The following is a 16159-nucleotide window of genomic DNA, read 5'->3' as shown; positions in this document are numbered from 1 at the left end:
GACTATATATATATATTTTTTTTGTTAAAAAAAAAAGTTATGGAATATACGAACAGAAAGAAGTCCAGGTAGCTGGACCTTTTTCCACTGCTATATTCTGGGATTTACAACGGGCATGCTGGTTGGGCTGGCCAATCAGCATGCCCGTTTTCGAATATTAATGGAGAGTCATTGTATAATTTAGCACTAATCCCTATCTGGGTGTGGTTAATGCAAGATTTAGCCACATTTGGCATGATTTCATCATGAGAGAGAAGCCCAAGTGATTAAACAAAGCCAACCATGGTATTATGCAATGACATTACTAAAGAAAAAAAAATCTTACCTTTTCTAAATAATGCTATTGCATATAAAGTATTTAGTGCTCTTCTGTCAGCCTCTTTTAGCCTGGGGTGCCCAAATGATGTACTGTGCATGCTTACCATGTATACAGGAATAGCTTCAGAGAAGGTTGCTGTCACCCCCCCCCCCACTTGCTTAGATTTTATGCAGAATATGCACTTTTTATTTTTCATATTCTTGTACTGTTTTTAATAAAAGATGTGCTTTCTGGCTAACAAATAAGGACTGAAGTCACTAAATGATGATTAATAGCTCCATCTGTGGTTGCTGTGGACCTGATTATTCGGGTGTTCTAGGAAAGGAAAGCTGTGAGGTTTTTTCTATATACTTTTGTAAACTGTTGCATGAACAGATTATTACTTTATGATTTTTTAAAGAGTTTGAATTTTCCATTTTGCAGTGTGGAGAAAGTAAGTTAGTATGCGTCTTCCTGTATGGAAGAAGCATGCCAGTATATCTTATGGATGATGTTAATTTTCATATTCCAATAGAAAGACCAGCCATACAGCAGGCAGACTTCCTTTTCTTGGTATATGCTCAGTTTACAATGAGCATGTCAGTTAGGCTGCCCAATCAACATGCCCATTTTTGAATAGTAATGATCCTTTATTGTATAACTGTATTTTATTTTTAAATTGAGTGAACAGATATTTGATATATAATGTACAATACAATGATTTTACAGATAAGACTGATGTATTAATATTTCAGAAGAATGGCTTCAAAGTTAACAATAGATACAACTGTGAATTTAAAACTAATTGGGATGCAAACCCTATAAGTACTTGTGTTGTCCTTTTCAGAAGACAGAAAACTAAATACTTATACAGCAATTAAATGTTTTTTCATTGTGTCAAATTTACACAAGAAATATTAAAATAATCAAAATTTAGAATGTACTTGAACTTTGTTTAAAGGAAAAAAGCAGAGATGTCTTTTTTATTTCTTGTAATGCATTCATATTGAATACGTAACTAAAATTAATTTTGTTTATTTACAGAGTATAAATGTGACCTCATAGATGCCATTAGATCTGATACATCAGGAGATTATTGCAAAGTATTAGAAGCCCTCCTTAAGGTATATAGTTTATTTGTATATTTTGCTCACATATTTTGACAGAAATCATGAATGTTTACCTGAGTTTTATCAAGCATAGCTTTGCCACTTGCTATCCAGGCTGTCTGTACACTGTTGGACCTTTCATCATTGTCTTGCGCGTCTGTTCTGGGATGGGGGCTCAGGGAAGTTGTACTGCTTTTTAGGTACTGTTTCTCATTTTTTCACTGTGGTGGCATTCAGCATTTGTGCATTCTATAGACAGCACATCTATGATGCATACTATTTCAGATATTCACCATGCTGCCTTCTAATTCAAGTTATATGGAGCCCCCAGTGGTCAAAGTTACTTCCCGATCCCCTATCCCCTGAACAAAAGAGAATATTTAAGACTAATGCCCTCTGCAATGAACTCAGTACTCTTTAATTAGGGCATGGGTATTGCTTTTTTTATAACTCCCACTTCAACAAATAATCTGATAGGAAGTGAACTAAGCTTTCAACATCAGATGTGAAATTACAGGGTAAAGAATCTTCTTGGAATGGATGTAAAATGAAGAAAAATAATTGGAGACAAATCTTTTTGGAAATATTTCTTTAATATTTCTGATAAACCTTACACATAGAAGGGACAACGTCAGGTGTAACTAATTCCAAAGCTGTGGGAGATAAAATTCATTGGGTTGCATATGTAAACCAAATAACAAAGGAGGAGATAAAAGATAACAGATAAAAAGAAATGCATATGTATCTTTCATTTTAGGGTGAAAGAGCTGAAGATGTCCAGGTGAATGATGAGCTTGTTGATGCAGATGCCAGGGTAAGAATGTTTTTCATATGCAAGATTTTAAGTATTTTAACAAATAAGAAGTGTGTGTGTGTGTGTGTGTGTGTGTGTGTGTGTGTGTGTGTGTGTGTGTGTGTGTATCACTTATCTAGGCTCATATTTCACATGTTTTTTTCACTGGATAATTTGAATTGTCTCTTGAGTGATACTTAAATATAAAGTGAACCTCTAGGGTTTTGTCTTTGTCTGAAGGATTTCAAGCTTGCATAAGGTGTAGTACTGGTGCTGATTCCCTGTTGGGTGAGAAAGTATATTTTTGTCATTATATACACAGAGTCAATACTCCAAATATCAGAATAAAGTGACCGGAAAGTAAAATAGTAAAATTCCAAACAACAAAATCCCGGGCACTCACGGCTTCAGGCAACAGATAGGGTTTCAATAAAAATTGGTACTTATGTATTATTGCAACCACATTTTCGAATCTCACTTCGTTGAATCCAGACGAGCATATGAAACACTGTAAAATGTTGTTAATGTTGTTCAGACTCCTCATTGCTGGTAAAAAACCTGTGGACTACCTTCCGGGACAGCAAAACGTTCCTAATTCCTCTTCAGGTTTGCCATGCATTACAGACACATACTTGAATTGCCATCCATGCTTTCTTATTGATGAATGGAAAATGTGAACCATCACCAACAAGGAAAATGCACACACAGGAAGGAGGTTTTTTTGGAAAGTAATACTTTCTTTAAAAAAATGTAAACATACTGTATGCACAATATCCATTGCAATGTGAAAGATCAGGGATAGTAATGCTTATAAAAAGTCAGGGTTGATGTTGATTGACAACTGTGGGCTCCTGATTACACATAGTAAGAATGGTGCAGAAAACATGTTACTGGCTGATGAAGCGCTTCTTCTTGTCATTTGTAGAATGTAGCAGGTTTTTAATTTGGACCTGAACATATGTTAACAAATTGTTAAAAAAAAAAAAAAAGTGAAGTAAAACCATTATTCCTGTGGCTGTGCCTTTCTATATGGGGGGAAGTGGTTAGCAATTGCAGACAGTAAGACAGCAGCTCTGACGGTTGAAGCGTGTATGCACTTTATTGCCAGCTACATAACATGCTGGCAGCAAAGTGCATACCGAAACAGCAAGATTAACTATAATTTTTTAATGATAACCCTGCCCAAAACAACCTTCATTGTGCAAGGAAACCCATTGTCTGACACTGTGACACCATTAACATTTAGATGTAAACATCGGGAAGCAACCGTTATTATCACAAAAATGTGGTTGTGATAATACATAAGTACCTAAAAATCTATTTGGAACAGTTTCTATGAATATAAAATTGTTTAATAGTAAGCGCTTTCATGGTTCAACTGACCGTTTCTTCAGACTACAATAATTTAATACCACGATGTGTTTAAATACTAGGAACAAACCAATCACAGTGCTTTAATTATACATTTATTAAAAATTAAAGACATATATTTACATATACTAAAAACATATTAAAATTGCAGAATAAATTTATATACCAGTGCTTAAGTGGATGACCTATTAAAAGTGGCTTCAAGGAGACATTACTGTTAAAACCAGGTGATTTATCAGCTTTGAAAAGCATTATCCATTTTTGCTCATGTGCCTCTGTGATGTTATTCACATCCCCACCCCTCATATCGTCATGTATAATTTCAAGAACAAAGAATTTAAAGTTGTGTTGGTTCCCCTTTTCCATGAAATGGTTTGCTATGGCATTTTCTAACTTCTTAATTTTAATATCTCTAAGGTGCTCAAGTACCCTTTCCTTTAAAGTGCAATTAATTTTGCCTATGTAGAACATATGGCAGGTTGTGCAGAAACTAAAATAAATCAGATTTTTTTGTTGCGCAGTCTACATAAAAATTACATTCAATGTTAATATCTAACTGTTGATGTACATAGTGTCTGCCACTAAAAGTATGTTTACATGCTAGGCAGCCTCTACAGGGATAAGTCCTCAGTCTGTCAGAATATACAGTTCTTTTTCTATCTAAATTACCTTTGCACAACAAAAAATCTGATTGGCCTGGATGTTTTTTTTCTGTGTAAGAAAAGGCTTCGTCTTGCAACCCAAACCCATAGCGCAGACATATGGAAAATACAGGAGATTGTTGTCACATGTAGTACACAACCAGTACTTTCCAGAAATTCCTGAAGCTCCTTCAGTGTTGCTGTAGGTCTCTTGGCAGCCTCCCTGACCAGTTTTTGTCTTGTCTTTTCATCAATTTTGGAGGAACGTCCATTTCTTTGCAACATCACTGTTGTCCCATATTTTCTCCACTTTTTGATGACTGTCTTTTTTGCACCTTTCTTCTGACTGATACCTTTCAACAATGAGATCCCTTTCATGCTTTGTAAGCTCTCTGTGAATCATGACTTTTGCTGTAGCAGGCAACTAAGTAAATGTCAGGAAAATCCTACTAGGACAGCTGAACTGATCTTTAATTGATGGCAGGTGTGTACCCAAGAAGACTGAATGCTGTAATTAAATCAAAAGGTGCTTCAACAAAGTTTTAGTTTAAGGGTGTGCACTTATGCAACCAGCTTATTGTACATTTTTTTATTTTTTATATTTTCTCTCCTAACAGATTTGTTTGTTTTTCAATTGAATTGTACAGGTTATAGGTCACATTAAAGATGGGAAAAGTTTTTAAATGATTTATTATGGTCTCATTTTTTATATCACAAAAACCTGGTGTTTTAGCAGGGGTGTGTAAACTTTTTATATCCACTGTAGGTGACCTCCAAACCCTGGATCTATCCCATTTCGGTTTTGTCAAGGGCAGGTTTTGCCTACTAAAAATGTAGGCTTCTTCAAAAATATGTCCAGAGCCATACATCAGGGCAAAGCCATGCACACAGCCTATCTTGACTTGGCCAAGGCCTTTGACATTATCCCACATTTGGGCATCATTGACAAACTAACCCAATTGAATATCAATCCCTATGTTTTTAGGCGGGTTGCAAACTGGCTTTCAGACTGACAACACTCAAAGTGGAAGACTTTACCTCTACCATCAGACCTGTCAGCAATGGGGTCCCAAAAGGGTCAGTGCTGGGCCCCGTCTTGTTTGGCATATAGAAGTCCAGGCCAAAATAGAGGGGTTGTGGCTAAGCAAGTTTGCAGATGACTACAAATTAGATGCTATGACTGAATCACCTAGCATTGTCAGCATACTTCAAAAGGAGCTTACACAGACCAATGGTTGGTGCCAAAGCCATGGTCTTAAACTAAATGCTAAAAAGTGCATCATCATTCCCTTCAGTAAAAACAATGTCTCTGCTGATTATAAAGTAAACAATACTATCCTAATTACCAATTCAATAGTGAGAGACCTGGGAACACAAGTTGACTGTGACCTCAACTTTGACCACCATGTGTCTACTGTGGTGAGGAAGGTATTCTACATCACTCACCTGATTAGCAAAGGCATCATCTCAAGAGTGACAGAGGTTATAACCCCCTGTACTCATCCCTCATCAGGCCTGTTATTGAATGTAATGCTCCCTTTGGTATGTACCATACCAGGCATCTACAGCAACTTGAGAGACTATAATAGATAAAAAAACAACCAAGTAGATAAAAGCTGCCTTAAACCAAATGATAAATCCAAGTAAAAAAAGAGATTTAAATTTATGATTTAAATCAGTTTATGTCTTATTTGAATACTTCTATCTCTTACGTGAAATTTACTGAAAAAGTGGCATATGAGTATACAGATTTTTTGGATGTGCAAATTATTAAAACAAGTACTGGTTTAATTGATACTGCGCTCTATAGGAAACCCTGTCGTAGGAATAATGTTTTGCACCGGACCAGCATGCACCCTAGCCATATTTTTGGGAATATTGTTAAGGATCAAGCTTTTAGAATGTCTAGGTTACAGACTAATGAAAGGGCTTTTGCTCAAGCAATAGGACATCTGCAGGGCGAATTTAAAGCTAGAGGATATAGTAACAATGAAGTGTCTTTGAATATGACTGACATTAGTACTGCCCATTTAGATAGCGCTAAGCCATATTATTTCTCCAGGTTGGAAGGAAGTAACAGCTCGAGTAATAATATGAATCTTTGTAGGTCCAGGAGGAATAAGGTTGACATATGCAAATGATGTAAATGTAAACAAAATATGTAGATATTGCCAAGTCAAGATGTGCCATGCTGATAGACAATATGTTTAGAATATGGTTAAATAATTTAATCAAAAAGTGCTCTATGAATAAAAGTTTTGATGGAATTTAAGTTGATCATTTCAGAATAATAAAATTCACATTACTGATTCCAGTTAAAAGCATTGTTATCATTGTCCAACTGTTTTCACATCAACATGTTTTAAAGAGTTTTGTTAGGAATGTTAATCAATAAATTTATAACAGTGAACATAAGTAAACCAAAAATTCTGAACATTAGTTAAAATGATACTATTCTTGTGCTAATCTTCCTTTCAACAGTTTTTGTATTCATTTTTCTTTAAGTAATTATTATTGCATTATTTCTGTTCATTCCTACAGGCTTTGTATGAAGCTGGTGAGAGAATTAAGGGGACAAAGACAAGTGTTTTCATAGAAATATTAATAAAAAGAAGTTTCCCACATATTCTCAGAGGTAAGAAAATATAAACAACTCCAGTTAAAGAATATCTGCTTAAAAGTCTGATAAGCATATGCCAGTGTTGCTATACAGCATAAACATTTTCTTTTTATATATTTACGTTAATAAGGTTAGTGATGCATTTTGATTTTGTGGACCAAAATTTGCATTTCTAGTGCAATTTTCAGAATATTATAAATGTTAAAATATTTCTACTGAGACATTGGGCAGTAAAATTACTATATTTTTTATGACAACTTGCTCCCCAAAGTCATATTAGCCCATTTGTATTAGGGTTTCAGCTGAGATAAAGAAGATATAATGAAGCAGTAAGAATTTCTGATAGGACAACATTTTCTTGACCATCCTTGTATTGCTTAAGGCAGAACAGCTCAGAACCAAATTAACGGGGGGAGGGGTTATATAGTTACCGTTCTGTGACTGAAATAGGGTGCACCCCTTCTCCCCCAAGTTTACTGTGAAATCCCATGCTGTAGTCACACTAAATAAGTAGGCCCCTAATAATTTTCAGCTCTAGGGCCATGAGGCCCATAATCCAGCACTGGGGACAGATTTATTGCATTGAGTCACACTGAATATTGCTGTGATGTTACTTAAGTTACTATTAACATCTTACTAAGATAAAAACAGAAACAAACAAACTAATATAACATCAAAGGAGTTTCCACAGCCAACTGCCACAAAATTACCTTTCTTTAATGCTTTTGTTCTCTAAAATAATGGGATTTCATCAGAATGATATACACACAAGACTGGAGCTCTTAAATACAATAAATTGATCAAGTGCTGTTTAAAAGTAATGAAAAATATTAAAAGTTAAAAACTAAACTACAAATTGATAAAATTCATAATGAAGAGGCATTCTTATCTAAAATCAACTTTCCGTTTTAATATACAAAAAATGGTCACCACCTCATTTAATCACAGTGTCTGGTAAGTGTGTAAAAATAATTGCCAGTAAAGCTCTCTTTGCTCCAAAAGCAAACCCCAAGGTCCCCTCTTGGACTACATATTACCTGCTTCTACTACAAAAAACAAAGATTTGTGCTCAGGATTCTGTTCCACGTGTTTCTATAGAGCATTAGTATGTCGTTGTCTTTTATTTCCAATACCATATAAATGTTCGTAAATACGTTCCTTCAGTTTCCTCTCTGTTTTTCCAATGTAGAATGCTGGACATAATATACACCACACTGTATGTATTACAATGGTATTTACCTTTTGTAACAATAATTCTGGACTGGACATTGGTTTCACTTCCATTATGAACATGCTCACAATACTTACAAAACCCACACCTTAATATCTTATGAGAAACGTTATTAGTGCTGTCTGGTAAATTTTCAAATAAGTTCTTAAAATTACACCCCTTGTTATATACAACCTTTGGTCTGGTATTCACCAATAAGGGCCAATTCTTATTAAGTATACGTTCTACTGATTTACTATAACCAGAGTAGGAAGTAATAAAAGAGAAGATAAAGTCAACATTCTCATCATTGTTCATGGTTTTTAAATCATTGTATCTAGATGTTGAGAATATATCTAATTCACCATCATTAGAACCACTTTTTGGTTCACACTGAAAATTAGTTATTTCACTCTTTTCTACTAATAATGCAACACAATGACCATTTTTTCCTTTTTGTCACCACCTCATCCATAATTTCTTGTATAAAATAAGTCGGGTATCCCCTTTTCCTAAAAATGTTAGATATTTTTTTACATTCTAATATAAAGTCATTGAAAACAGAAACCATATGGGCTGCTGTTACCAACTGCCCTTTAACTACAGTTTTCTTCTGATGTAAAGGATGACAACTCGTAACGAGTTTGAATAAGTAGGCTTTTGATAAAGTAAGGACTTAAACTCACTTTTAATATAGTCCTTTTTAATATGAATAATTAGGTAGGTTAATCACCCAAAGTAACAGTATAAGAAAACTCCAAAAAGTTGGTGGTGTTATTAATATATTCCATAAATAATGGAATTTTGTCTACATCATCTTTCCAAAAAATTGATATATCATCTAAAAATCTTCTATATAAAACACATGAATAAATAAAAAGACTATTGTGAATGAATTTGTCTTCCGGTTCAGCCACAATTATATTAACAAACAATGGACCGCATTATGCCCCCATTGCTACTCCCATAGTTTGTCTGAAATATTGAACCTCAAAATAAATAAAAGTGTCTGACAAAACTAAATCCATTAAAGTAACATAAGTATTAAATTTATTTTCAGGAAGGTCTAACTTATCAAGGAGAAAGTCTGTAAACCATTCCAGACCTACATCATGGAGTATAACGGTGAATAAGTTCTCAACATCAATAGTAATAAAATATAAGGTATCAAAAAAATAATATTATTGCATTTAGATAAAAAATCCAAAGAATCTTTGTATAAATAATTTATTTGGGACAAACTTGATTTTAACCCATGATCAATAAATTTAGCAATGGGGTTAGCTTTTGTAGTGCCAACTGCTACTATTATTCTTAAAGGTGGGTTGTGTAAGTCTTTATATATTTTGGTCCTCCAAAATCTCTGTGTACCAATGGTTGTTGAATATTTAAATAGTTGTATTGATCAGGTGTTAATTGCTCTTGCTTAAGAATATCATATATAGCTACATCAATATTCTGGTAAGCTATATTGACTTTATTAAGTGAGGCTTCTTTGTAAGGCTTATCATACAATGGGTTGGACATTTTTTGTATATAATCCATTTTATTAACAATAAGCAACCCTCCCCCTTATCAGGTCCCATGATTCTAATATTAATATTTGACTTTAAGTCATCAATTAAAACGTGTTGTTCATTAGTTATATTCAAAACATCCCCAGTGTTATAATGGAAAAACATATGTCTAAAGTCAAACTCAAAAACCTGTTCAAAAACATATAAAGAGGGATGAACTGGGGAGGGGGGTAAAAAGTACTAGACTTTTTCAAACCTTTGTCATTTCCGAATTGAAAATTGTGGTATTTCTGCTTAGGAAGAGCAACTTCAAATTTAATTTCCTAATAAATAACTTAAAGTCACTTAAAATATTAGGTATATCAGGACCTTTTGTTGGAACAAAGGTAAATCCTTCACTAAATAAATCTGCATGAGCAGTATCAACTCAGTAAATGCTATAATTATAAACAAAAAAGTCCATAGCTGTACTGGGTACAACTTTCAAGGGCATAATGTCCAATAAGTCATTTTCCAGAACACCATATTCAGGTAAATTAATCACCATATCTTGTATTTCCCATTGTTGTTGATTTCTCTTGGATCGCTGGTAATTTTGAGATGGTGGATCTACACTGGACCAAAATTCATCCACTTCATGAGGGGAATGAGTATCTTTCTTCTTGGATTTCAACTGTTCTGAATGCCGAAGTGGGGGAAACGCTAAATGGGTTGCTTCATCATGGAAAGTATTATAATCATTAGTGTTAACATTAACAGGTGCATCACACTTCTTATTCAATCCTAGTTCAGTTGTTTGTGAAATGGGTAGGCTTTGATAGGTGTTATTACTTTTATAAGCCATTCTATCACATTCTAGCTTTTAAGCGTTTTTATTTTTTACACATTCACATTCATTAACCACTTTGTTAAACACACCTAAATATTGTAACTGATAAGTACCAAGCAACAAATCTTTCGCAATATGTTTGTCAAGTACAGAAATGTCGACCATTAATTGTTCCCACCAGTTTGATTTTGTTTAATCAATAAATTCATTAATTCGCACCCTTGTTTATCAAAGAATTGCAACAACTCTATGCAATGGTAATTATGCTTTCAAACAGGTCAGAAATTTCCAAGACCGGAGCACTTTGGCAACAAGGCTAAATTTAATACATTGAAATAAGTATGTATTCTTAATCTGTGACTTTTTGTACTGAAGTAGTTTCTTTTCAAAATCAACCAAAGATTGAGCAGCAGTAGCTACATTTTCATGTGCCATGATCCATGTATCATTAGTTCTATTGGACCAAATATTCAAATGGGATTGGGCTGTTCCAGATGGATTTAATGGTTTTGAACAGTAAGTAATCGCTGGATAGATTATTGTAAACTCCTTGTAACAATCATAGTTGTAGTTCAGTTTTTAACTTTTAATACTTTCCATTACTTTTAAACAACATATGATCAATTTATTGTATTTAAGAGTTCTGGTCTTGTGTGTGTATCATTCTGATGAAGTCCCGCAATATTAGGGGACAAAAGCACTAAATAAAGACTATTTTGTAGCAGTTGGTTTTCGGGAACCTCCTTTGATGTTCTATTAGTTTTAACATCTACTACCATTCCTCAACATGACTTTTGATGTTGCAGCTAGTACATCTAATATGCACCTAGAACTATCTCTCACATATAAGTGGTTTATGTTTTCAACTTTATCACTCACCATTTGTATCTGATGGCACCTGTGAAACATTCACTGCATTTTTGTGTTATGCTTGGAATCTGGTAGCACTGCACACTGTGTTGTCATGCATTAAAAAGACTATGTTTAAAATAGCACTGTGGGTATCTGACAGTACACGGGGAACATTAATTTCATATTTTTGTGTTATTCTTGGTGTCTGGTGGCATCACAGACTAACAGATCATAGCATAGCAACACCCAGATCTTCACTGCTCAAATGTTCACCAATTATTGTTTGAGGATAGCATTTCTTTAAAAAAAAAACTCTAGATAATCTAGGAGAATAATTTGTTCCATCATTTTGAAACTGGCTTTGACAGTGTTAGCCATGATTCTGCACGATCTTCTCAGGTTTAGGTACTCTGATGTCTCACTGAGTCAGTGACATTCTTCTTCCAATATTACCAATCTGGAACTTTCATTTTAAGTAGTCACAAGAGTTTACTGGAATGGTTGCCATGCCGGACATGCCTGTCGACTAAAAGGTGACTATGTCACCCAAAGCACAGTAGACAAAACCAATATTGTATTCTTTCCTTAAAACATGTTTTCGTCTGACAAGTTAGTATTGGAATACTGCCCAGGTATAAAGAAAAAAAATGCCCTACATTCTGGGAAAGCTCTACAAACAAATGTAAAAATATAATGTTTTTCTATGTGACTCTTTGTTTGTAAGATTGCAGTGCTTAGGGTCATAGGTGAATACTAGGCTAATGGCCCTGGAGCCTTTACAAGCCTAGCCCATAGGATTACCCTGGCATCGTGCCACCTGACCTTAGTTCCCAGTGCCTCTGTCGAGTAAAGCCACTGGAGTGATCCCTGGGGTGATTTTTCTATTTGCCATCCACTCATCAAGATTTCTGTTGAAGAAGGCCAGTGAGGTGCTCTGCTTGACATGTATGAGAAGTCTATTCCATAGCATGGGCAGTATCTGGGTTATGAACCTGTCCCTCCAGCATGTTCTGTTGATTGTGGTAATGAGATTGAGGTCTCTGGAGCGTGTGGTATGGAGGGATTGGGATTTCTTTAAATTTAGCATTTCTAACAGAGCTGGGTCAGAATGGCTTTGTAAGTCAAGCAGAGATCACCTCTAAGTAGGTGATAATGAGACAGAGAATAGTTGGGAGTTTTTTTAGTCTGTCCATATAGGACAAATGTTTAAGGCCTAGGATCCTCTTTGTGAGGTACTTTTGTGATCTCTCCAGTTGCTGCAGGTATTTAGTGAGGTACACGCCAAATGGGATATTGTACTCAATGATTGGCATAATGAGGGAAGAGTAGAGGGAGACAATGACCTTTTTCTTCCTTGATGCAAAACCCTTAGTAATGAGATGCGCCACATAAAAGGACTTTCTGACCACAGTGGCAATGTGGTGGTTAAAAGAAATACCACTGGTGTGGTAATTCACGGGAACTAAGTTTTTCCTAAAGGGGATGATGACACATTTTTTGGCATTCAGCTTAAGGCCATGGTTCAGACACCAGTCGTTGGCCTCAGTGAGGCCTTTCTGTAGGATGTCACCATCACTCAGGGAGTTAATAATAGCTTCCAACTTGCAATCATTTGTGAACTTTGTTAGCCAGAGTTCCTTTGTGTTGGCCTAGACTTCAGAGAAATAGATACCAAACAGGAGAGGACCCAGGACTAAACCCTGTGGGACTCCACTCGTGACTGGTTGGCAGTCTGACTTGGAGTCAGCTACTTTCACACTGTGGGTTCTACCTGTGAGCCAGTTTGCAACCCACCTTGTGATATTGGGGTTGATGCCTAGATTAGTGAGTTTTTCTATGATTCCTGAGTAGGAAATGGTATCAAAGGCCTTGGCCAGATCAGGGTAGGCTGAATGAACCACCTTGGTTTCATCCACAGCTCTGGTGACGGACTCAAAGAAGTTGACCAAGTTGAGCAGGCATGATCTATCCTTCACAAAACCAAACTGTGTGGGATCCAGAGTTTGGAGATTCCCTATATCCTTGTTTATTACATCCATTATGATGCATTCTATAGCTTTGCATATCAGACTCGTCAGGCTAATGGGGCAATAGTTCCCAGGGTCTGTAGTCGCTCCTCCTTTGTGGAGAGGGATGACTGTAGCAGTACACCATTTGGTAGGGACAAAGCCTGAGGTGAGGCTGTGATTGAACAGGGCACACAGGGGAGGGTGCCAGTTCACTCTGTAGTCCATGTAGAACACAGCCAGGGATATTGTCAGGTCCCATAGAAGCTGTATTCTTGGCCTTGGACAGTGCTGTTTTAACCTGTGCAGCAGTAATACTGGGTGCCTGGCAATCTACTGGTATTGTGACTGGTCACTTAGAGGGGAGAGATGGGTAAAGTTGGTACTGAATCTGTCGGTCAGTATATTGGCAATATCTCTTGGCTCGGTATAGGAGGTACCATTGTGCAGTAACTCAGAGCAAATCTGGGTTTTGCAGTGGAAATTCTTTACATAACTATAGAAGGCCTTGTGGTTGTCTTTACTATCTGCTACAATTCTGTTTTCATAGCTAGCTTTAGAGGATTTGATGAGAGATCTCAACTTTTTGTTGAGGCTGAGAAGGGAGTTTTTCCAGTCTTGGGACTTCACCTTATTCAGCATCAGTTTCCTCCTTCTGTTGTAGAGTTTTTTCATGGTAGGCGACCACCAGATTGGCTTCCTTTTTTCGGAGGAGAGCATCTTGGTTCTATCAGGTATGGTGAGATCCCTGCATTTGTGTACAAGTTCAGATAGTGCATTGGTGTATGATTTGGTGGTCATGCAGCTGATCTACATTTGCATGAGTGCCGTGAAGTTAGCCACCTCTGTTTTTAGGAGCCCAAAGTTAGCATGCTAACATACCAAAATGAGGGAAAAGCTAGGGTCTGGATAATGGTGTATTGATCTCAAAATTCCTGTGTCACATGGACACAACATTAACTTGTTTTGAAACTGCTGCATTTCTCATAATAACCAATATAGTGTTATTGACTCTACTGGCCAGATGTCAGTGCCAATCAGTGTAAGGTCCTAAAAAAGAGTAAACTGAATGTCACTAATAAAAACATCTTAATAAGAGAGTGAGCCAAATGCGTATTAGGCATAAACTCTGATTAAACTGTTCTATATGACTTATCACTTTATTAATACTTTGAGTATCAATGTAACATTGATGCAAGTAGATTCTTTGCCTGCTGTTAAGTGAATATGTAGCATCAAAATGTATGTTTCTAAACATTATTTCTAGACAAGTGTCAAATTTTCAATCTGGGAAAATAAGTCCATGTACAAGAGTACAATATTATGCAAGTGACCTTTTCTTAAACATGCCAACTACATAAGATATTATTTATTTTTCATTTTGCAATAGCATTTCAAATATGGCATTTGATAAAATGTTTTATATTCACTCATTGCACAGATAAGAGATGTAGATCCTTAATGGTAAGCTATGTGATTTTCACTGATAATTTAGACTGGAATATAATGATTTTCCAGTGACTTTTTAATGACTGTTTAAATATAATGATTTCTGCACTGAACATATATAGCAAACATTCCCCACCATCAGTCAGTATAGCAGATAATGTTGTATTATAACAGTTACAGTGAAATTTTGCTTAACTAAAGGAGAAAAACTAGAGTTTCGCACTTTCTTCTTCTGTGAGCACAGGCAGAAGACATGAAATTAAAATGACATGCATCCAGTTCCCTCAAAACAAGTGTAGATAGACACAGAACCATAGGCAGCTCATCTGGTGCTCCCTGTAAGCCCAAACTAATGCCACCTTCATTTCAAATTTAATATATTTAAAAAAATACTCTTCTCTGCTCCTAGAAGAGCTTCAGCACTTCAATGGAGCGGTAATTGCAGTGGTTGCCGTAGCAACACACATCAGTGAAGCTGGATCTTCATAAATCAGTGCCGATATTACCATCATGCACCATTAGTAACTGTCAATTTTAACCCCAGCGACAGCCTGTACCTAGGGCAGTTACCGCCTTTGCCCTGCCATAGTTATGGCTGTAGAAGGATATAAAGGACCTCTAAAATGACTAGCCCATAAAACTCACATGTAAAAGCTACCCATCAGTGCTCTCTAAAATCTTTCCATCATATATAATCCATATATTAATGTCATTGACAAAGCAAATCCACAAACAAAAATGAAGAGACCTGCAGTACTATCAGCGCACGTTGAACCAAGTATAATAATAATGATGGCGAGCAGGATTAAGTTATCTTTCCATGGCACTGATCTCAGAGCAGTAGACGACGGAGGTTCATACTGAACACAGACAAGGAGCTTAGAAAACTGGATTTATAAAGAGCTCCTAAGATTCAGAGCTGATAAATGCAAACAACTGCACCTGAAAATCATCCAATATCTTAAAAATGTAGTTATTTATTGACATTTGACTGCTTCGATTTGTGTCAAATGTAAAATTCCAAAATAAGGCTCCAAGCAAATAGCGTAGTATCTTTATTAAACGCTTTCGTCAAGTGACTTCATCAGAAAACACATAAAAAAATAATGAGGCTCAATAAATAGTCCACTATAAGACAATTAATCAATTCAGCAATCATTCAATACCCTAATTAAAACTGCTCAAATTACAAAATTGTTTGAAAACACCAATATAATACCTAAATAAAAAAATTATTAACAGCATCTTTCTTAATGCATAATCTACGGTCCTGTAAAAAACATTTAATATTAATAGCATCATTAAGCCCGGGGGGTTTGTCAGCCCTTAGTTTAATTTGCCATAGGGTCTCTCTTTGTTCAATGTAGTTTTTAAAATTACCACCCCTTAGGTCCAAATTACAAACCTCGAGGACAGAAAACAAAAATTTCTTAAAATTTTGACATTCCCTTGAATGTTTATATA

General features: G+C 35.7%; 1 protein-coding gene across 2 annotated transcripts in view; it reads left to right on the top strand.

Moving 5' to 3' along the window:
* LOC122793102 (annexin A1-like) overlaps positions 1–16159 on the top strand; it is a 280484-nt gene that overhangs the window by 188009 nt on the left and 76316 nt on the right. For both annotated transcript variants that reach the window (XM_044060833.1, XM_044060834.1), the window contains exons 7-9: positions 1343–1422; positions 2165–2221; positions 6754–6847. In XM_044060833.1, coding sequence (XP_043916768.1) covers positions 1343–1422; positions 2165–2221; positions 6754–6847 — 231 coding nt within the window. The remainder of the gene's footprint in view (positions 1–1342; positions 1423–2164; positions 2222–6753; positions 6848–16159) is intronic.

The sequence above is a fragment of the Protopterus annectens genome, chromosome 2.part0 (genome assembly GCF_019279795.1).
Source record: "Protopterus annectens isolate FY-2018-M chromosome 2.part0, PAN1.0, whole genome shotgun sequence".
In the NCBI taxonomy this organism is placed as follows: domain Eukaryota; kingdom Metazoa; phylum Chordata; order Ceratodontiformes; family Protopteridae; genus Protopterus; species Protopterus annectens.
The sequence above is the reverse complement of the archived record's forward strand: the minus strand, read 5'-3'. Positions and strand labels throughout refer to the sequence as shown.